The sequence below is a fragment of the Syngnathoides biaculeatus genome, chromosome 23, assembly GCF_019802595.1.
Source record: "Syngnathoides biaculeatus isolate LvHL_M chromosome 23, ASM1980259v1, whole genome shotgun sequence".
In the NCBI taxonomy this organism is placed as follows: domain Eukaryota; kingdom Metazoa; phylum Chordata; class Actinopteri; order Syngnathiformes; family Syngnathidae; genus Syngnathoides; species Syngnathoides biaculeatus.
The window spans coordinates 8,498,777-8,520,732 of record NC_084662.1 but is presented as its reverse complement, the minus strand read 5'-3'; the positions used below and the strand labels follow the sequence as shown (position 1 = coordinate 8,520,732).

The 21,956-nt window shown below is 44.9% G+C and overlaps 3 protein-coding genes and 1 long non-coding RNA gene across 4 annotated transcripts; 2 read left to right on the top strand and 2 right to left on the bottom strand.

The window, feature by feature from the left end:
• Window positions 1-812: 812 nt before the first annotated feature.
• tmem63a (transmembrane protein 63A) lies at window positions 813-11,075 on the top strand. The gene is made up of 23 exons (XM_061812839.1): window positions 813-971; window positions 1,910-2,107; window positions 2,174-2,253; window positions 2,397-2,475; window positions 2,556-2,593; window positions 2,675-2,817; window positions 3,623-3,674; window positions 4,240-4,348; window positions 4,429-4,499; window positions 4,579-4,659; window positions 4,826-4,943; window positions 6,151-6,284; window positions 6,544-6,687; window positions 6,975-7,128; window positions 7,201-7,307; window positions 7,382-7,468; window positions 8,491-8,556; window positions 8,699-8,861; window positions 9,067-9,172; window positions 9,943-10,110; window positions 10,220-10,335; window positions 10,409-10,447; window positions 10,526-11,075. Exons 2-23 carry the CDS (start codon window positions 1,937-1,939, stop codon window positions 10,640-10,642), a joined length of 2,343 nt encoding a protein of 780 aa, XP_061668823.1. The 5' UTR covers window positions 813-971; window positions 1,910-1,936; the 3' UTR covers window positions 10,643-11,075.
• On the bottom strand, window positions 8,754-16,290 carry LOC133496819 (uncharacterized). The gene is made up of 3 exons (XR_009793866.1): window positions 16,134-16,290; window positions 15,911-15,981; window positions 8,754-8,874 (listed from the first exon to the last, which is right to left on the bottom strand). It is a non-coding gene; the product is annotated as an uncharacterized LOC133496819 (long non-coding RNA).
• Window positions 16,291-16,367: 77 nt separating this feature from the next.
• On the top strand, window positions 16,368-18,327 carry rsph9 (radial spoke head component 9). The gene is made up of 5 exons (XM_061812870.1): window positions 16,368-17,080; window positions 17,156-17,315; window positions 17,422-17,551; window positions 17,636-17,782; window positions 17,890-18,327. Exons 1-5 carry the CDS (start codon window positions 16,854-16,856, stop codon window positions 18,048-18,050), a joined length of 825 nt encoding a protein of 274 aa, XP_061668854.1. The 5' UTR covers window positions 16,368-16,853; the 3' UTR covers window positions 18,051-18,327.
• mrps18a (mitochondrial ribosomal protein S18A) lies at window positions 18,268-21,625 on the bottom strand. Its single transcript, XM_061812871.1, has 6 exons — window positions 20,523-21,625; window positions 20,375-20,406; window positions 19,805-19,909; window positions 19,602-19,725; window positions 18,678-18,747; window positions 18,268-18,588 (listed from the first exon to the last, which is right to left on the bottom strand). The coding sequence occupies exons 1-6, from the start codon at window positions 20,665-20,667 to the stop codon at window positions 18,444-18,446; spliced, it is 621 nt and encodes a 206-aa protein (XP_061668855.1). The 5' UTR covers window positions 20,668-21,625; the 3' UTR covers window positions 18,268-18,443.
• Between the last annotated feature and the right edge of the window lie 331 nt (window positions 21,626-21,956).

The following is a 21,956-nucleotide window of genomic DNA, read 5'->3' as shown; positions in this document are numbered from 1 at the left end:
CATCGCTACCTCGCACACGGCTTGCGCCCCTCTCATGACCGAGGAACCTCGAATGTAATCATCTACTCTTTAACTAACAGAAAAGTATTACTTTGGGGGCATACTGATGCCAAGAAACCATGTTAAAGTGAAGGGAGGAGGTTCATTTAGTCAGGCCGTACCCATGTCTAATAGAAAAGTAGTAATTTGTGGCATCTATACACCATCTACTGGGTGGGCACAGGGCGACGTTTACTATTTGCACATTTTCCCCGAATCGCTTCGATGTTCCGAACACTTCACACATGCTGACAATTGGGCCCAAAGTCAGCATAGCCTCAATGATTGGGTGTGTTCCAAAGATGATCCTGATCGATTATCCTGCAATGTGATTTTTCCTCTGGTCTGGTCACACCTCGGGCCAATTTAGAGCGTCCAATTAATGTTTTTGGGATGTGGGAGGAAACCGGAGTGCCCGGAGGAAACCCAAGCAGGCACGGGGAGAACATGCAAACTCCACACAGGCGGGAGCAGGGATCCAACCCTGGACCTCAGAACTGTGAGGCCAACACTTTCCAGCTGAGCCACCCGTGCCGTAACACACACCACAAATAATCATGCAGGATATTAATTCACAAGGCGTGTTGTGGACACAATGCCATCATATTATGATCATGACTGTCAACATTTTATTTCATCTTATTTAACTGGAAAATATGTATTTAGCTCGGTATGTTTACTATTGTCATCTAAAAGATACTTATACGCTGAATGCATTAAAATTGTTGAGAAAAAAAAGTTCCGAGTATGGCTTTCTGAAATCACGTGACGTGCCACCGCTCTGAGCGCTGGGGACTCGTTGCGCATGCGCGGAACATAACTGAGGAAGGCTGCACACAAACTTGGACGAAAGTCGGTCCCGTTGCGTCCTCGCGGCTGTAAAAAGTTTGACTTTGCGGCTCGTCGACCGGCGCAAACATCAGAACGGGCAGGTAAGCAAGCATAACGGGCCGTGCGTCTCTCTTTTTTTTTTTTTTCGAAAACAGCTGGTCAAGTTTTGTGGACGGCGGATGTTGTTGACGGTGGCGCTGGCGAGTGAGATCAGAAAAAGTTCCACGGCAACGTCTCCGGTTCCGCTTTCGCTACCTTTCACCCCACACTTACCAAAACTGGTTACCAAAATATTAGCGATTTAAAATAATAATAATAAGAAAGTGGTGGTGGGGAAGGAGGGGCGTAAACAAAAAGTATTCCGTGCAAGTGTCCTTTTGAATGAACGACTGTCACTCGTTCACGCGGGGGCGGACTCCAGATGTTAGACGGAGCCGCGCGTTGTGCGACTCGTGACTGCGATAGTAGCGTGCAAGTCAGTTGATTTGAGTTATCGGCCACGCGCAAAAAAACGTTATATTGCATTTTTAGGAACTAAAAGATTGGCGAACGTATTCTCGTGACGTCGCAGAGCTAGCCAATCACACGGCAGACATTTTTTTTTAGGCCAAATAAACACTTGCAGACAAAATAAGCATAGGATACAGGCTATGCAATGGCAAACACCTGCACTATTCATGGGTGTAACAAAAAAGCCAACGGCGTTGTTAAACAAGGTATTAGTGTTTAAAAGTAAGATTTCAAAAGAGTACAGTGGACACCCGGACATTCACGGTTTGACAACACCTGTGGATTCGTTGGTTCTGATATTTTTCAGTCTTATTTTTAATGTTTGGGTTTTTTTTTGTGCAAGGAGACAACCTTTGTTTATCATTGAAAATGCATATTAGAGATCCCTCTTTGTTTAAAAAAAAAATACAAAAACGAAAAACATGAATATTTGGAGGTATATCCTATTCATTGGATCTGCCCAGTTGTAAAATTGACTATACAAAAAAAAATTCTCTTGATTTATTGTTTTTCTCCGCATTTCACGCAGACAAAAACTGGCAGCTTTCCCGCAGTGATGTGCTCTTGGTGGTGGGAGCAGTGGTCCCTCATGGGCCCAAACAGCACCATCGGTTCTGGGAGCCCCAATAACAAGACCTGCTTCAACAGCAACCAGAACACCGTCCTGAATGGAGTCCAGTTTGGGGGGGTGCCCATCGTGCTCCTGCTCAACTTTAGCGTCTTTTTGGTACGAGCTCGTTTGTTTGTCGACAGGTGTGCGAGACCGCCAGACTGTGATCTTTTGGTCCCGCAGGTGTTGCTGATCCTGTTCTCGGTTATACGGAGGAAGTTCTGGGACTATGGACGTTTGGCGCTGGTCGCAGACAACGAAGGGTTGGTTTTGGGTTTCACTCTGGTTTGGGGTTTGCCAAAATGTTGCCTAAAGCCGTTTTGGTCTTGGTGGACAAGAAGCAGACATTCTGGATCAAATTAAATCTGATTCTGATTGTTGTTGTTGCAAAATCTTTGTGTTCTAGGCTGACAGAGTCGGCGTGCAATCGTTACAGACGCACGTCGTCTTCTGTCTCCAGCGGGGATGACCTGGAGTATGAAATGGTTTGTTGAACGATGAAATTATTCACGACGATCGGGAGAAGCAATTTGTCACAAATCTGAACAGCGTCTTTCACTTTAAGGGCTTCTGTTCGTGGCTGCCTTTCATCCTCAGAATGGAGTGAGTGCGATCTGTCACCATCTGCTTTGTGATCTCGGCGCCGGTCCACGTTCAAGCAACATCTGCGTTTGTGTTTTTCAGCGACGAAAAAATGAAAGCCAAATGCGGCTGCGACGCCGTCCACTACCTGTCCTTCCAGCGTCACCTGATCGTCCTGCTGCTGGTCATCACGGTCCTCTCCCTCGCGGTCATCCTGCCTGTCAACCTGACGGGTGACCTGCTTGGTGAGTTTTGGCGCTTTGTATTTTCAGTTCCTTCTTTTCCTTTCGGCTTGTCCCGTTTGGGGTCACCACGGCGTGTCATCTTTTTCCATCTAAGCCTATTTCGTGCACCCTTCTACCAATATGCTCACTCTCTCGTCTCTGAACATGTCTAAACCGTCGAAGTCTGCTCTCTCTAACCTCGTCTCCAAAACATCCAACTTTGGCTGTCCCTCTAGTGGGCACATTTCTAATCCTTTCCAACCCGTTCACACCAAGCGAGAACCTCGGTATCTTCATTTCTGCCACCTCCAGTTGTTTCTTCAGTGCCACCGTCTCTAATCATGGCCGGCCTCACCACTGGTTTATAAACTTTGCCCTTCATCCTAGCGGAGACTGTTCTGTCACATAGCACACCAGACACCTTCCGCCAGCTGTTCCACCCCGCTTGGAACCATTCCTTCACTTCCTTACCACACTCACCATTGCTCTGGATTGTCGACCCCAAGTATTTGAAGTTGTCCACCCTCGTATTCAACTGTATTTTCCGTTTGTTTTCCGTTGGGTTTTTGACCGCTACCAGATTCACTTCCCCAAATCTCCACTGTTTTGACAAATTCACTTGCAACATGAAAGTGGAGGGGGGGTGGGGTGGGGGGGGACCTTCTCCTTTTAGGGAACGTTTAAAAGGGGCCATGATGCAAATACATTTTACAAGAACTCGCAGCTTAATGGCAAATTTTACAGCTGGAAAAAGCGGGATCCTCCCCCCGCCCCGAAAAAAAACAGGACTCTCAGCACATTTTTCCAACCTAATTTTGTCTTTCAGGCACCAACCCAGAGAGTTTTGGAAGGACGACGATTGGGAATCTTCAAGCGAGGTAATAAACAGCAAAACAAAGTGATTAGACCTGGATTTGCCAGTGGGTGGGTCCTTGATTTCCAACAGTCCCAATCTATAAGGTTATGAATGACGTAGTAATAAGTCATTGTGTGGCACAAGAAGGCATCCTCCGTGTTTAGCTTTTCATTCCCTTTCATGTTTATGGCCTCCCAGTGATGTTTCATGCAAATATTTGGTGTAATTATTATTACACGTAGTTGTACGTTAGTGTAGGTTGTTGATTCCTCCGATTTGTGTGCTTATGTTGCCACTGTAGGAATTGAACTCAGTTAACCAACGCACCCCTGTACATGGATACTGGCGGTGTTCTACAAGGGTCTATACTAGGCCCAGAGATTTTTACATTAATTTTTAGAATTGCTTTCTGTAATAGTAGAAAACTGTTGGTGCCTCACAAAGCTTGCTACTCAGTCCAGAGATTTTTGTTTTTCGTATAAATGTTAAGTGAAATTATGACTTCACTGAGCCACATTTGCGCCACGTTGCCACTGTGAAACGAACTCCACAAAACACCGCTGACTGTGTTTTGTGTTTTTATCCAGGAATGGCTGGTTGTGGCTTCACACCGTGTTTGCCGTCCTCTATCTTGGCCTCACGATCGGTGTGCTGCGACACCATACGTCGCAGATCAAAGGCGTGGGTCAAGACACTGTGAGTTGCTAGCTAATATCAGATCTTAATTTGACACGTAAGAGGCGTTTGCGCTTGACAGTGATCTGCCGTGTTTGCAGCCCAAAACCACGTTGTTTGTGACTTCTGTCCCTAAAACGGCGAAAGAGGACGACGTCAAGCTGCATTTCACGTGAGTGGAATGAACGGAATTTGACGCCTGCATGGTTGCTTCCCTCACGGTTCTTACTTTTTGTTGCGCTTCTCTACAGGGACGCATACCCCACTTCTGAAGTGCGTGAGGTCAACATTGCCTACGATGTGGCTAAGCTCATGCACCTTGATAAAGAAAGGTCAGATTTAAGAGGTTTTTACATTCAAAGGTCTAAAAAAACAGCTACATCAATCTGACATGCCTCATGAATGTTATCTGAAATATTTGTTCAGGGATTAAAAAAAAAAAAAATAGACAATTCAATGCAGGGTGTGACAAATGTACCGTGGTGTTTTTCACCTTAGGGTTCGAGCTGGAAAAAACCTGCGTTACTACGAGCGCCTCCTGGAGAAGAGAGGCCGGCGGGAAACGATATATCCCAGAGTGTGCGGTTGCCTCTGTTGCTGCGCCAAATGTGCCAAGGTAAGGACGGGAATGACGACCTCACGTTGTCATGTAAGATTGCCTCTAATGTTTTGGCTGAGGTTAGAAAAAAAAAATAAAAATACTATATTGCGGTTCCTCATTCGCATCCTTGCACTTTCTTTTGTTTTTGTGAAAAGCATTTTTTTTATGGGTTTTTACAGTGTCAGCAAGTCAGTTGATTTGAGTTATCGTCCACACGCAAAACAACGTTGTATTACATTTTAGGAACTAAAACATTGGGGAACGCGTTCACGTGACGTTACAGAGCCGAGCCAGTCGACACGGACAAATAAACACACAATAGGCATGGGGTACAGGCAATATGAGATATTTAACAATGGTAAACGCCCGCACTATTCATGGGTGTAACAGAATGGCCGATGGCAGTGTTAAACTTACTGTCTGACTTACTGTCATAACATCACATGTGGAAAATAAAACCTACAGCGACTGCTGCACTTTTTAGATGTTTATGAAATGCAGGAAAACCACAAAAATACTCGAGCAGACTCTGCAACCCCCCCTCCCCCAGCAGAGGAACCGCCTCTACAAGACGTGCAGTATTTTCGATACCGGTTCCATCTTGGCTCACAATTTGTTTTTAACACAACCAAATTAACAAAAAAAATATAAAGTCTGTTATTATGTTACTACCAGTGGGTCAGGAATGTTAAACTGGGCTTTACTGTAGCTTCTATGAAGTGTCGGGTTACAGTCCACCATTGTGTATTTCTGTCTTTACAGGCCACGTGTTAACATCGCAAGCGTGCCCTTTATCACGCACAACGCATTTGTACAATTTTGAGTCTGTCTTGTATACACGTGGCTTGAATGTGGAAGAAATCTGTTGGACAAAGCGGTCTGGGTAAGACCACCGACAAATGTGTCCACTCGTGGCCTGGCCTGACCAGACCTGCCTACCAAATTTTCAGTTGCTAAGAGCAACTGATTTTGGGGGATGAAATTTTCTTTTAAGGGCACCTGGAAATATCCTAAATGACACTAAAATGATCTTTTCAAAACCAAGACAGAAGACTTCCAGTGTCTTTTCAGGAATGGTTGAATTGAAGATAGCGGATGGCCATATAGCGTATCGGGTTTTGGAATCCTTGTCTTGCCCCCGAAAGAAGCTTCAATTGACTTTGTGGGGTGTGACTTTAATCCTGGTTATGAATCCCACTCATTCATTGGAGTCTTCCCTCAGGTGGACGCTATAGAGTACTACAACACTAAGGAGAAAGACCTGCTGGAGGAGGTGAGGCAGCAGGCGGACGTGGTGCCACAGCACCCCCTGGGGCTCGCCTTCGTCACCTTTCAGTCGGAGGCCACGGCCAAATTGTGAGTTAAGATTTGAGCTTCTTTTTTTTTTTTTTTTTTTTTTTTTGTCTTCCCGCATCCGTGCCAGCCAGGAATCCGTATTAGCATCTTGTCAGCGCGGCGAAGCGGCGTTAGCTGTCACGGACACAGTGCGATGCGTTTGGGCCGGGGGGAGGGACAAAATTGGCAAAACTGGCAAGGGAACGGGAAACTTGAACGCCTGCCACTGTTGAAAGGTTCCTCATTCTTGTCACTGACGCCTCTCCTCCGTGCTCATCAGCATTCTGGAAGACTTCAACGCGGTGAAATTCCGCCGCACGAGTTGCTGTTGTGCCCGAGAGCCTCAGGCGTCGATCACCAGTGCAAGTCTCAAAGTGAACAAGTGGGGGGTCAGCTATGCACCCCACCCCAAAAACATTTATTGGTAAGCCTGCCACGACGCACATGACTTGAATACAACCGAGCCTCGCTGCTCCGAAAGAACTGGAGCCGACTTGATTTCATTAAGAATCTGGATTCAGTTTCTGAAGGAAAATGATATGAGAAGAGTGATTGAAAAAAAAAAAAAAGAAAAATGCTCCGAATCATTTGATTTGAATAACTTGGCCTGTTTGGAGGCCCCTAGAAAATCGACAGATGCAAGTTTAATCTAAATAAGCGAGGTTGGACTGTGCAGAGTTTGCCGTCTTTGACTTTGCTCCTCCTGTCTAGGGACCACCTGTCAGTCCAGGGCTTCTCTTGGTACGTGCGCTACTTGATGCTCAACTTTCTGCTTTTGTTCCTGCTGACCTTCCTCACAACGCCCACCATCATCATCAACACCATAGACAAGTTCAACGTCACCAGGCCCATCTACTACCTGAATGTACGGTCTGGAGACTCGCGCACCCTCCGCGCTGCGAGGCTCACCTTTTTCTCGCCTCCCCCCCCACCTTAGAACCCGATCATCAGTCAGTTCTTCCCCACGTTGCTGCTGTGGAGCTTCTCCGCCCTGCTGCCCACCATCGTCTACTACTCCACGCTGTGGGAGGCCCACTGGAGCAGGTGTGACGCATTCTGATCGGCAGGCCGCCGTGAAAATCGCACTTTGGATTGAATTCTTGCGTGGGTTCTTTCAGGTCCAGCGAGCAGCTGAGCATGATGCGCAAGCTTTACTTCTTTCTGATCTTCATGGTGCTCATCCTTCCCTCGCTGGGACTCACCAGGTCATTTCAATGAGCTCGCTAGTGCCACGAGTTGGAGTTTGTTGAAAAGATGAAAGCGGTTGCCGTAATTTCCGGCCTATAAGCTGCGACTTTTTTTTCCCCCACACGCTTTCAACCCTGCTGTTTATGCGGTGATGCAGCTAATTTGAGCTTCTTTTTTTTTTTTCTAACGGTCGCAAGGGGACACTCGAGAGGAAAACGTAAGAGTGAGACCGGTGGAATAGATGTGCAGAGGAAGTGAATTTTACCGGTCAGGCCCTGTTAGCGCTGCGCTAGCGTGTTACTGCCGTGTCTCAGTGATTTTTATCTGTGTGTTTTTTTCTTTTTAACCGGCCCTGTTAGCGCAGCGCTAGCGTTAGTGTTAAACCACAGGTATTAAACTCAAATCCCAGGGGCCAGATCCGGCCCGCCGCATTATTTTATGTGGCCCGCGGAGGCCAATCATGTGTATCAACTTCCATGATTTTTGTTCAAATCTGTCCCAAAATTTCAAGTTGCCCTGTCATAAATGATAACGTTGCGCTATGACGAGCATTTTTGTGTTACCAAACAACAATAGTTGGAAAACCCACTACCCTTGATTGCTGATTCCAAAACTAGTCATAAATTTCATGTGTAAATATGATGAGGCAGTTAAAAGATTTTTATGGTTTCACAGTCGTAACGGCCCTCCGAGGGGAATCGTAAGTAAAATGTGGCCTGTGACAAAGTTGAGTTTGACACTACTGCGTTAAACTCTCTGTGTACCGACTTTCTTTGTAAATATCTCGTGTTTCAATCTGGGCTTTTACACAGCTGCGGCATATGTATTTACCAAACGGTATTTCCTTTACAAATGTACTGGGTGAGGCTTATAACCAGGTGCGCTCTGTGGGCCGGGAATTACGGTATATCATTTTTGTATTGAGTCAGCTGTTGCTGAGAAAATATGCCTCTTTTTATACGCACAGTAAAATAATCACTTAGGGTTATAATTTGTGAAGTTAATAACCCTGCAAGTGGTTTTGTTTCTCCACATGCAGTCTTGCCTTGTTTTTCCGCTGGCTGTTTGACAAAGAATTTCTAACCGATGGGAAGCTGAGGTTTGAGTAAGTTCCTCTCGCAGTTGCACAAATGTCCTTCTTACATCCACCTCCAGACTACACATTCTGCTCTTATTCAGACTCCAAAAAAAAAAAAAGCCACAATGTTTGACATATCACATCTTTTGTTTTGACCCCGACATACTAGGTGTGTGTTCCTACCTGGTCAAGGGGCCTTCTTTGTCAACTACGTGATCGCAGCGGCGCTGGTGGGCTCGGCCATGGACCTGTTGCGGCTGCCCGGTTTGCTGCTTTACACCGTTCGCCTGGCGTTCGCCCGCTCGGCCGCTGAACGGAAATACGTCAAACAGGTTTGTGACGGGCCTGGAATGAGAGAGCGTTTAGATGAATTATGGTAATCAATAATCAATGACACTGAGTGGCCAGAAACTGACTCACATTTACAAGAAGCAAACTGATCAGATTTTTTTTTTTCTTGTTTAGAAGACAGAATATACTAAAAAAAAAAAAGAAAAAAAGTTTCATTATATGATGTTCTTTTCTTTCCCTTTCCAGAACCAAGCCTACGAGTTTGAATATGGCGCCATGTATGGCTGGATCCTGTGTGTGTTTACTGTCATCATGGCTTACAGTGTCATTTGTCCCATTATTGCGCCTTTTGGTGAGTACTACAGCGCGCCATTGCACTCGCAAATCCGCAGTCCGAAGCACGAAAAAACATGTGCGTAAAATTTCTTAGACCAATGTTCCCTCTAAGCTGCGCCACTGTGCAATTGTGCACTTGTCGCCCACACTCAACGCACATAAAAACCGATCCAGCGCAGTGAACCACGGCCTGGGGTCTTTTTTTTTTTTTTTTTTTTAAACACGGAAGCACACGGTCTCCAACAAGAGAACTCGGCCTACGTCTACTTCCTAGTTTACCTGACACCACCCCCCTCCGCTCTTAAAGGGCTACACTCATAATTACAAACGGAACACACACTCGCAACTTTATATCTGCGGGCATGACTGACCACACCTGTACATTTTTCAAAAGTGAGTGTCATAGTCATAGTGTCATACTGTACATGTATCCATATATAGTCTTGGCAACTCAATCAAAATTTCTCCATATTTTTGGAACGAGCCGCAGTCTTGTCACTAACCTACGCAAACACAGTAGTTAACTCGGGATTACAGGAACGCAAGTAATTTATGTATCATGTAATACGTGTGGACTACATAATCCCAAAGCTATAAATATCAAACAATCTAAAAAAAGATATGTATATACAGGAAGTACAGCAGTACTGAACATAGCTTCCTGTGCTGTGTGCCGATGAATTCTTAGGCTGTACGCCACTCATAAGCTCAAAATGTCACAACCCTAACCAAGGACAACCCAGTGCATATGTTGAATGTTCCAAGCGCCCGTGTGACCTCCACTAGGTCTCCTGTACATGACGCTAAAGCACCTGGTGGACAAGCACAACTTGTATTTCGCCTACTTGCCAACACGCCTAAACTGCCAAGTCCACCTGAAGGCTGTCAATCAAGCTCTGGCAGCGCCCATCATCTGCCTGATATGGCTTTACTTCTTTTCTGTCCTCAGAACGGGTCAGTGCCGTGCAGTTGGTCACACAACTGCTAGCTTGTGGCAAAATATTAGGAACCTCTCTCTCCCTGTATGATAATCATAATCATCAGATCAAATGTGACATTCCAGGCTTCCTGGCATCCACTTCTCTGTTCACCCTGGTGGTGCTTGTCAAAACTGTCCTCCTCTGCATCACCTGCACCGTGTTTGACAATTTCCAGTTCCTCAGGCCGCGCAATTACTTGGTGAGACACGTTTACTCTCTGCACACTTACATGTTTCTTCTTCATCTGGTGACATTCTTGCGTTCCGTCGCAGGTGAGGGAGAAAGACGAGGACACACCTGACGGAGCAGAGGTAAACACGTCGGGAAATGTCGCAAACATAGCCACAGCACAGCTTCGCTCAGTCCTTTGGGGTATTATTTTATTCCAGGCTTACCTCCCCAGAGTGCTGAATCCCAAATCGTCAGCGAGACCTCCGACGGAGACTCAGGCCCGCCAGTCGTACGGTTCTACAGAGGAAAGCTCGGCACCCAGCCCCGTGCCGTAGGGGGCGGCGTCGCAGCACTTCAGCATTTTGTCCGTCATTCCGCTCCCTTGTGAATTCGCTGTTAGCGCACGACACAGAAGTACGGATACGCTGTGTCAAACGTGAATACGAGGGAATGTTTATTTGAGAGCCATGTTTACAGGGAAGCACACTTCTGGGTCTCTGTGAAAAAAATTGCTTCGTTTGGGGGGGTAGAACGGTTGATTGAATGTTTCGACAAATGAGAACAAAATAAGCATCAACATTGCCAAAGATGACGTAAGCGTTTTGTTTTTTTTTTTTCATTGAAATGGAGACCTGCCAATGAAAGCAATTTATACTTCCTGTTAATAATAATAATGCACTTTTGTGATACTGAATTCTTTTTGTTCATTGTTGCAGTAGTATCACTGTTATTGTTGTTAATGGCGTTTATAAATAAGTTATGACTTGACAGTTGGTCTATATTTTCACCCATCCATTGTCCAAGCCGCTTATCCTTACAAGGGTCGTAGGAGCGCCGTAGCCCTTCTGAGCTAACTTCGGGCGAAAGGTGGACTACGCCCTGAACTGGTCGACATACTGACGCCACCACTGAGCGGGAATTGATCCCATGCTGCCCGCGCAAAAATACAGTACACCACCACGCAGACATTTTTTTTTTTTTTGTACAAAAAATATATATATATTTTTTTTTACAAACAAACCTAAAAAGTTAACAAGTGACTTTGCATATTTTAATCGTTTTTTTTTTTTTAAATTTAAAATATGTGAAGTTTAAGTTGTGTTTTTACACATCTAAACATGTTTTATCACATAACCGAAATGTTTCACTTTTTAGTAAAAAAAAAAAAAAAAAAAGTCCATAAATTTGTAGTTAAATTGTAACATTTATATTCCATGTTCAGTTAGATTTTTATGAAGCTCTTTTTTTGACACTTTGAAACATTGCTTTAAACTTTCTGTAAGGTTTTTTTTTTCTGGCCACCTTATGACCACTTGACAAAGCTGAGGACAAAAACTTTTTACAATATCGGACTGTACTTGTATTCCGCTTTCACGGGGCCATTCCTTGAGGTAATGTGCGTGTCGTGTCTTCGGGGGGCGCTGACGATCTGCAGCTGCGAGGCTTTTGAACCTCTTCAATGCAGTCTTGACTGGGGATTTAAACCCTTGGTATTTTTCCCGTTACTGGACAATAGCGCCGCCGGCTCCGCCCCCTCACCTGATCTCTCTTGACTGTCAGTCCCTGTTGTGCTGCTGCCATTTTTTTGCCCTCTCACCCCTCGTCTCATTCTCATCACGTTTCCCACCCGGTTCTGACTGAGGCCTCCGCTGGCCCGTTGTAATGTAAAGAGTCTCGGCTGCGCCTGATTAGCGCGGTTACGCGTGGGCGGCGGGGTGCTGCGCTAACAACATACATATGTAGGTTAGTAGGTGACGTGAAGACTTTTTCTCCCCCCCCCCAGGCTACTCGGCCCACATCGGCTCAATTCAACAAGATATAAACAACAAATTACATTATTATAAACGCAGTGGTGTTTGAGTGACCCCGTTAACACACCACTCGGGGATGGAGGGACTTGCAAACACACTCTTGAGAAATACAACTAACTTCACAGTAAGCAGGAGTTTGGCAAATAGCAAATCTCGTGCATGCGCAACCAACTTTTGCATTAGCCAAACCGGGTCGAAGCACTTTCAGAAGGTGGCCTTTTTTTTTTTTTTTTTTTTTAAATTCACCTTTTGTCCGAAGACACCAGCAATGAAGTGAATCCGGAAGCAAGTTCGGCTTCAAATCCTGTTATCAAACTGTAGCCGCGCTTGTTAGCATAGCGTACACGGGAAGTTAAGTAACATGTTTGGCGGGTTTGGTCGCGTGATGTTCCACAAATAGCGGATTGTTCTTCAAAAAAAAAAAAAAGAAAAAAAAGTCTGTATGAGGCAACTACCAGTTGAAGTTTACTGTCCAGCCAAACAAAACAAAGATAATTATAGGTTTAAAATCATGTTGCCAAATGGTAGCTTTCTTCTAACACACAGTGCCCACTTTCTCGCTGCAGTAAAAGCCTTTAAGTGACAGATTTTTGAACAGTGAAGCAACACGCTTTCAGACATGATCACAAGACTCACAGGCATATATTCTTTATCCTCTGCGAAAAGCTGACTGAGCCGCTGAGAAAAACGGTGGCCCCTCTGTTTCTTTTATATCGGGCCGTGGTGGCCAAGGCAGGAGCGCCACAATGAATTGACGCATGTTTCATTATTTCCAATTTTTAAAATGATTTTCATTTTAAAAATATTATAGTGCTATTTTCCATTCCGAAAAGGTGAAAAAATGTTAAATGCAATACCTCCACAGTTCAGTACTACTACGGCTAAGAAAATGGATGGATATTTTCCATCCATCATCCGAGATGCTCATCCTCACAAGGGTCATGAGAGTGTTGGAGCCTATCCGAGCTGTCACCGAGCAGGAGGAGGGGTATGCCGTCGACTGGTTGCCAGACAATCGCAGGGCACACATAAACAACCAGCCGCACTCACATTCACACCTCGAGGCAATTTAGTGTCCAGTTAATGTTGCGTGTTTTTGGGATGTGGGAGGAAAGCGGAGTGCCCGGAGAAAACCCAAGCAGGACATGCAAACCCCACACAGGCGGGGCTGGGATTTGAACCCTGGTCCTCAGCACTGTGAGGGCAACACTAACCGTGCAGGCATAGTGCTATTTTCCCCAATAAAAAAAAAAAACAAAAAAAAAAAACACCGCAAAATGTTTTGTTTTTTTTTAGGCTGGAATAGATGATGATCATGATTGACTCCAGGTGAAAGATTTTGAAAAGTTTTGACTGAATAAACATATACTGTGGACGATGGGAAAGTGGAAGGAACTTGATGATATGCGAGGGAGGGATTGATTTAGTGCAGTTGGCAAACAAAAACCAACATTTGTCTCCAGCAAGCGAAGGCAATACTCTATTGGCTTGAGATCAGGCCATTGAAGAACGTTAAAATACCTTTGCAACGACCCTGGAAATGGAGGTACAGTACTCTGCTATGAAATGGTTGTCATTACTAAATTATAAATATTTGAAACATCTGCAATGAAAGCTCAACATCTTCACTTCAGACGCACGTTGCTTTATTTACAATCCGTTACGACAGAGTATAAAGACGAACTCCATCCCCACCCCAAAAAAAAAAAAAATGCCTCAGTCCAAATACTTGGACCTAAACTGCACGTGCCGACCGACTTTTATACACGGACCATGTCGTGGAGGCAGCGTTCGAGAAGCGCACGCCGGCGGCGCACGGCTTGATCCACGCGTGGCACTGCGAGATTTAATGAGCGTGTGAAAACCTCGGTCTAATTCCGTTGCGGAACACGTGAAGAAATTTGGCTGGCGGCGGAAGGACCGCTGGAGGTGATCTCACAAGCGCCGCGCAAGTTCAACTCGTTGAACGAAAAGAAGAAAAACTCCAGATTGAGTTGTGCGTAGGTGTGCAAACCCAGTCCGTCCAGTTCCTTCTCAATGCATTCTTGCCATTGTTGCCGTCTGCTTTTGTGCGACACAAACACCATTATTGAGTCGACTGGCCCCGGCTCTCATTCAGTATTCGCTTTATCCGTCACTCTCAGGCTATTGAAGGGCAGCGAGGGCCGCAGTCTTCATTCGTATTAAGTGCATCAAAACCAGTTCAGCGTGCGGGTTTCGCCCACGTGTCGGCGCCAAGATCGATGGCCGTGAACCCCGAGCCAAGTGAAGCGTCTGGCGGCGACGTGCTAAGTGACGCTCCCTCGCTTTATTGTGCGGCGGGGATTAGTGTCGTGGCAACGGCGGTCACCCGGGGGAGGGCGGCGGGTTTCCCGGAGCGAGCGGGACCCGGGACGACTTCCAAGTTTTCTTCCTGTCCTGCCCCAAGCGGGATTGGACTGAGGTGCGTGGGGATTGTGTAGCGGTCGGCGGGCCTGGTGGATGTGACCTTAAAAGGGAACAAAACCCAAGATGTCCAAACCTCCCGTTATTCAGTATTCTCCACCCATCCATTTTCTACCGCTTCTCCGGGGCAGGTCGCGGGGGAATTAGCTTCAGCAGGGATACTCAGACTTCCCTTTCCCCGGCCACTTCGTCCAGCTCTTCCGGAGGGACTCGAGGTGTTCCCAGGCCAGCCGAGAGACAGTCTCTCCAGCGTGTCCTGGGTGGTCCCAGGGGTCTGGTTTTTGGTTCGGACATGCCCGGAACACCTCACCAGGGAGAGGCGTCCTGGAGGCATCCGAATGAGATGCCCCAGCCACCTCATGCGTAGTATTTTTTGGAATTAAATTTTGTTGGCAGTATTTTCATTAGCGTAACCAGCGCGCATGCCGTCATGATGACTAAATGTCCATATCACGTCTGTGGCCCTGAGCTCTGTTGCGAACTCATGCACAGTCCTCGCATGCCCCATGCAAACCCCCCGCCCACCCTCCCCTTGTCCGAAGCGGTCACCCCACTCCCCTCGTACGAATGGGCGACGTTAACTTGGCAGGCAACCGAAAGCCACCGTTGCCGACGGAGCATGTGACTACAAACTGAGGCCCTTTTGTTTAGACCACTGAAACCGAGCCTTTGGGAAGAGGCAAGCATGGGAATGAATAGACATTTTCAATGTATGAAAAGGGGAATATTTAGTAAATGCTGTTTTGGGAGTTCTTGACTGACATGAGAACATCATTCGCAACACTAAAGGAGCCCGTCAAAGGAGTACAAGAATCTACTGTACCACGATTTATCATCAGTTGTATCTTAACTAAATAAACACCTCCAAAAATATTTTTGCCCACCTTGGGCTCTCACTATGATCTAGAGATGTCAGATGGTAAACGGAGACTTTTTCTATATTGGAAAACAATGAATGCTAACAATGTATTATGTCTAACAATATACTGGATTGATAAAGTAGCAAGAGATGCTATTCTCTTTGTTACAAGGTCGTATTAAATTCCAAAGACGATCGTGTATTCATGCATAAATGTGTCTTTTGTGATTTATTTCCACGTATGTGACTGTCGTCCACACTGCCATACATTTCATTGGTGGTTTACTTACTATCGTCACATTGGATTCAAATTGTTCCATCAAAACAAATCAATATAAAATACACATGACTGCATTTAACCAACTTTATAAAATACACAACCAGTGCTCCACTTACAACACAACCTTGCCATCTGTTGCATTATTACAGCATCCAGACACTGAACAGGCATACAGACACAAGGTCAAAGAATGGTAATGGACACTTACCACGTACTCTTGAGTCCTGCAGTATTTCATGATACGGGCCTGCCTCCCCTGGTTCTCTTCCAAAATGGAATCTACAATAAATAAAAGGGGGTTAAAATTAAGGCGATGTATCACATATGAAATCAATTTGTTGCACTTTTTTTTTCTTTTTTTTGTTTTTCAATTAAGCACTGCGTGTTCAAAATATGACATCTGAGTTTTGGACTGATAGGCATCACGTTACCTCACTAATTTAGTCATTCTCTTGACTTTTGGTTGACTTGAGAACAACGCGGAAGCATTAAATAAAACTATGTGACACACGAGGAAGTGGAATTTGATATTAAATTGCAACAGGCGTGACAAGAATAATTAGTTGAGTCGAGGAAATGCAAATTAAATTGACGTTTCGACTTCCGGGTCTCATTGAGACGGACGGCGTCCTCTTCTCTAATTGGAGGAAGGCGGGTCACGTGTTGCAGGAAGCCACTTTACAAATTTCGAAAGTGCTGCGATTCATTTTTAGTACGTATTAGACGTGACAGTGCTTGTAACCTACAGTTTGTGCGCTAAATCACAGACTGGTTCACAGCGATAGAAGCGTTAATACTGTTAGTTGTACTTTGGTACTTTTAAGTGTAATTTTGACGGGTTTAAAATGACGTAGCGACAGCTGCTCCGCCCGCACCAATCAAATTGTTTGTTTCAGCGTTGCCGTGGAAACTCGGAAGTAACGCTTAAACACTGCCAGTCGAAAAGTGACGCTAAATACATGACCGGCGAATGGAAAACTGACGAAAACGACGCCGAATCACGAACCATTAGTTACTAATTTGTGACGACCGGGTTTATTGACACTCCTAACAACCATATTCCCTGGCCGGAAGCTTTGTTTTGCGTTAGCAATCGAGCTAATAACGTACCACACTGCCAGAGCAACCGTGCTAAATAAATATCAACAACAATGGACGCTAACTCGTTATCCTACTCATTGGAGCTGGTTGCGGGTAGCGGGTGCATTTTGAACTCGGAGCAGAGGGCAGCTCTGCAAACTTCACTTATTATCTTGAAAAAGAACTACAAGTTCAACCGAGTATTGTTTTGGGGCAAGATACTTGGTTTAAAGGAGCACTACTTCATCGCTCAGGGAAGGCGGGATGACGAGCTGAAGGACACGCAGCATTTCTACAGGTAAACCCCTGTCGTTAAATGCAATTTAAGTAAATTGTCGGTCTAAATGTCCCAAATTGTGCTGCGGGCGCGAAGCTTCAACTGCATCGACTGGTTCCTGATCCCGTCGACCACGAGCGCAATGATCGAGGACGTGTCCAAAACGGCGAAGGGTCGATTTGAAGGCGACCCATCATTTGTGTACGAGTCCAGACCAGCGGAAAGACTCGATCCTACTACAGCGGAAGAGTCGACAGTGAGCACCAACTTGAATCACTGCATTTAGATGAGATGCACACCAGGGATAAATGATACTCCTTTTGTGCGTGAGATAATTTATCAGATCAGATTCTTGTGCTCAGACCAAAGTGACGGAGGAGACGAGGTTGGCGGTGACGGTTCATCACATCAACGAGGAAGCGTCGGTGGTGCCGCGGGGCGCCTTCATCAACAGCACGCACGGCGTGGTCCAAATCAATCGCAGCTTCGGCGGTGAGTACGCCCTTCAAAATTTCCCACGGTGATCCGCAGATGCTCGGTGGGGGAAAAAAATTGAACGCCGTGTCTCTCCCTCAGGTCTGTCTTACACTCAGGCCGGGAAACTTGAACATTTTCTTCACTTCTCTCAGCCCAAGAATCTGAAGAAAAAGTCGCTGTTGGAGATGGCCGACCTGAACCCGGCGTTGGACTTTCTGGACCCGCTGAGTGAGGACATCCCAAAAGGTGAAAGCCCAAAACATGATGTAGTTCATTAAGTTTTGATTTCAGCTATAATCACAGATTTGCACCCATCACGGGCAACCTATGCGACGTAATCTTTGTGCGCGCAGGATCGTGGAGTCTTCAATTTGAGAGCGCCAACAAAGTGTGCGTGATTCGCAGCCTGCTGTGGTTGGGCCTCACTTTCTACCACGTGCCCATGACGCCGCTGCACGGATTTATCTACATTGGCTACGGGACCAAGAATTTGGACCTGCCCTTCATGCTTTAAAATGAGAGAGATGCGGTGGACCGTATTTTGTCTTTTTGCTCTGTTCAGTCTGCGCGATTATAAAAACAATCAATACAAAATGAGGTAAACAAAGCCATTTTATTTGCTCTCTTCGCCTATTTATGGGCTTTTTGAAAACCAACACAGTAAATGAGCGTGTATGACGTTTATAAACAAAGAAGGTACTATAAATATATTTTTTTTTTTTTTTTGGGGGGGGGGGGGGGCACTTGCCCAGAGCAGTGGACAAGAATCCAAATAAATGAAATACATCTCATGCCTGCGTGTGTTGTTTTTGTTGCGCACTTGAATATGGAGGTGGACATGAATTGTTCGAAGTCTTGCAGATTCCTCACCCTGATTTTAAATCTGCAGTTGAAGCGCAGGCGTCTCTCAGTGCCTATAGCAACGCGGCTTGGGACTGTATCGCACGTTGTCCTTGAGCAGAAGGCTACTGACGGGCATGGGCTTCTTGCACCACTTCAGCCCGCGTTTGTAGATGGGCTTGACCGATTTGACGGACCAGCGGGTCAGGTACCTGGCGCGAGCAGATGGGGCAGACTGAGCCTTTACTTTTAAGACGTAATAGTGTGAATAATAAGAAAATAAAATGTGTATCGGCATTACCTGTTGAGTTGTGGCTTGGGCTTTGGGACGTGGCCCTCCGGAAGTTTGGGTCTATGGTCGGGAAGCAAACCTTGGAACCAGAAAATGGAAAACAGGCTATCACTAACATACACTGAATGCAGTCGCAAGTGTCAAATTACAGTGAATATTTTTAAGAAAAACACTACACCAAAAACAAAAAAAACAGTACAGCGTGCGTTCATGTGTCACATGACCATGTCATCTTACCCCGCCATACAAACTAGTTCACAGGTGTCAATCTCAGATCCGGCCTGCCACGTGATTTTATGTGGCCCACGGTTGCTAATCACGTGTAATAACTTCCATGAATTTTGCTAAAATCTCCAACAAAATTTCCCATTGTTGTATCCTAAATGATAATATTGAGATATTGCAAGCATTGTGTTGCCATACATCAACAATAGTTCAAAATCCCTTCCCTTGATTTATGATTCCAAAACTACTTCATAAATTCCACGTGTAAATATGATTAGGCGGTCAAAGAGATTTTTATGATTTCAGTCATCACCCCCCTCTGAGGGAAACCATAACTATAATGTGGCCCGCAACAAAAAGGAGTTTGACAACGAGTTCATTGTATACCACGTCTAGAACTTCGTTAACCAAGATTGTAGATATCTTACCTATTCAGAATGGCAAGTGAACACCACTTGTTTTGTACTCATAACACGAGAAAATTTGGGCATTTGTATAGGGCACACACACAAAAAATTGTGGCCCAAGTACAGAGTCCTGTGGAACGCCACAATTTTTTTTTTTAATACTGGAACAGGAAAAAATAACAACCCAGTATGAAGCAAGGTGGAACGCTGCCAGGATTTGTCTATAAGGGTGTCCTAAATATTTGTAAACTTTTCTAGGCCACAAATATTGTCGAGGCGGTGGGAGGTCATCAATACACACCCGCTCTGTGAGCCATCTGCACGCACGTGGCGACCTTGCGATGCTCCTCGGGACAAAGACCGGTAATTCGCTTTGGCAGCATCCCTCCATCTGACCTGATGAATTGACTGAGCAGCAAAACATCCTGCCAAGAAAAAAAAAACAAACTTGTTTTAAAAAGATAATTCAGTTATCAACTACCGCGGGATGAAGATAGGATTTACCGTGTAGTGATATTTGTTCTGCAGGTTCCATCTATAGATGGGACACTTGGCGGTGGGGTTTGGAGGTTGAGGTCCAGCTGCCGTGTCCAGTATTTTTCCTTCAATCTAACACGTTTGGTCACCACATCACCCATCAATTGTAATTGCAAATATTTTCAGTGTGTCCGAGTTGATTGTCCGTCACTAAGGCTGGTCCAAGAGCTCAATTTTCATCTCATGCATACATGCACAATGTTTCTATTTCCATGTTCATTTCTTATGGTAAAAGACGATAATAGATAATACAATAGCTAATTGGTTCAATGATCAGCTTATATCTTTTAATTGAGCATTATTATCTGCCTTCATAAATAGGATTCCAATCATCGGTAACTGAGCACATTTACTAAATTGATACAATTTGTTGGCCAACAGAATGAAAAATGAATTTTAGTAGTCAGTAGTTGTGTAATTATTGTGTTTTTAAAAACTTATTCTGTAACACAAAATGCCATTAGCACAATAAAAAGCACCATGAAACATTGGACCGTAGATACTATTAATAGTTGCATGTTTCTAGTTTGTACTTACGGTCAAGGTTTGACCCTCCTGCTTTTCCACGACTGTAGAAATAAACAGTGGATACCAAAGGAGGAAGAATTATGTTGCTGATATTCATATGGATGCATGCGAGCTAGCGATAGCTCACGTACTGTTTTTACAAGTTAAAAAGTCTCACCTTGTCGTATTCCTCTCCTTTGACTCACCGAATGCGACACTAGTGGCACGTTTAACATTCGGAGCGCACTTAAATTTCCACTTAAAGCACAATTGAAAGACGTAAATGAGGACCGAACGGCCCGCAGCACACAGGCGGCAGCCATGTTTGATTTTTGACCTCGGTCACTTCCGCTGACAAATTTGAAAACAGCGACACGCGCGGTCACATTAACAATTGCAGCAACTCGGGCACGCAACAAGACCAACTACACGACATCATCAAAGGAAAATCATACAATGTATGGGAAATTGATTTTTAAATTAATGACTTGTTTACAAAAGCTAGAGTCTCTGGAGTGACTTAGGAAATGAAAAAGAAGTATGGTGCGAGATCCTGTGCTAAATATTGGCGAACACTTTTGTTGCCTTAATAACAAAAGTTACAAAGTCAAAGACCCGATGACATAATGATGGTGGCAGTATCATATCATAAGACAAAAGTTAGCAGAATTGCAGTGTCACCAGTGCTGCTTCAGTGGGGACTTATCCAAATTAATCAAACTTTTTATACTCTCAAATTGCAATAATAGAAATTAATACTGCAATTGACCGACTGCGCCTCGTACAACCATCTGAAGAAATTTCGAATTAATATCTAATAAAATGATAAAAACATAGGTGATAAAACGTTTTTACTACATTGGTTGTTTCAATTCGATGGAGGTTGTGCTGCTCCTGACGGTAGAATCACAATTGACTGGGTAAGCGTGAGTAATACCGGTCATTTCTCCCAAAAGATACACAATATATGCATGCGAGTATTATATTTTCCTCCGTTTGTGCTCAAATGTCCAACGCTTGCACGGTTATCACACCGCGACGCTGATATTATTTGTTAGCCCGTCTATGTTGTTTCGCTCCGTTTGTTAGCATGAAGCTAAACGGATGATTAGGATTACATCTGTGGCGTGGTCAGTAAGTGAAGTTGCGTTGAGTGTTTTTGGGTTTACATGGGATAAAAGCACTTTCCTGATTTCTTGAAGTTGACGGCACGGCTGGATGGTTTTGGTGTTTTTGTTCAATACCTTCTTCAGCTACTTTTAATTCTCTGAAACTCCAATCAGTCTGGATGCCCTGCGGCTCCGTGCTGACATTCACAGGTCAGTCTTGGTACTACAACAGACATCCTGTCCATCCGTTGCTTGCTCATGCAGGATTCAATTAAAGTGTCGGGAGTGTGTTTTGAGAACCTTTCCATACGGATAAAGCGCCGTGGGATAATTTTGTTTTGAATTGGCGCTATATGAATAAAATATTCTTGACCCGACTTCAATTACCCCCCCAAAGTTCACAAATATCTACTTGAGTTTCTTGAATTTATCCTTTCCTGTACTTCACAAAAAAGTTCACACAGCCAAGCCGAAATTCCTTTTTCGATCTCGAGATTTATTGA

Coding starts and splice junctions, on each gene's coding strand:
- tmem63a (XM_061812839.1), top strand. CDS start 1,937: ATGTGCTCTTGGTGGTGGGAGCAGTGGTCCCTCATGGGCCCAAACAGC. Junction 4,349..4,428: donor AAGGCGTGGGTCAAGACACT/GTGAGTTGCTAG, acceptor CCGTGTTTGCAG/CCCAAAACCACGTTGTTTGT. Junction 6,285..6,543: donor TCGGAGGCCACGGCCAAATT/GTGAGTTAAGAT, acceptor CGTGCTCATCAG/CATTCTGGAAGACTTCAACG.
- rsph9 (XM_061812870.1), top strand. CDS start 16,854: ATGGACGCTAACTCGTTATCCTACTCATTGGAGCTGGTTGCGGGTAGC. Junction 17,081..17,155: donor GACACGCAGCATTTCTACAG/GTAAACCCCTGT, acceptor GCGGGCGCGAAG/CTTCAACTGCATCGACTGGT. Junction 17,552..17,635: donor AATCAATCGCAGCTTCGGCG/GTGAGTACGCCC, acceptor TCTCTCCCTCAG/GTCTGTCTTACACTCAGGCC.
- mrps18a (XM_061812871.1), bottom strand. CDS start 20,667: ATGGCTGCCGCCTGTGTGCTGCGGGCCGTTCGGTCCTCATTTACGTCT. Junction 20,407..20,522: donor AAGGAGAGGAATACGACAAG/GTGAGACTTTTT, acceptor TTATTTCTACAG/TCGTGGAAAAGCAGGAGGGT. Junction 19,726..19,804: donor AGAACAAATATCACTACACG/GTAAATCCTATC, acceptor TTTTCTTGGCAG/GATGTTTTGCTGCTCAGTCA.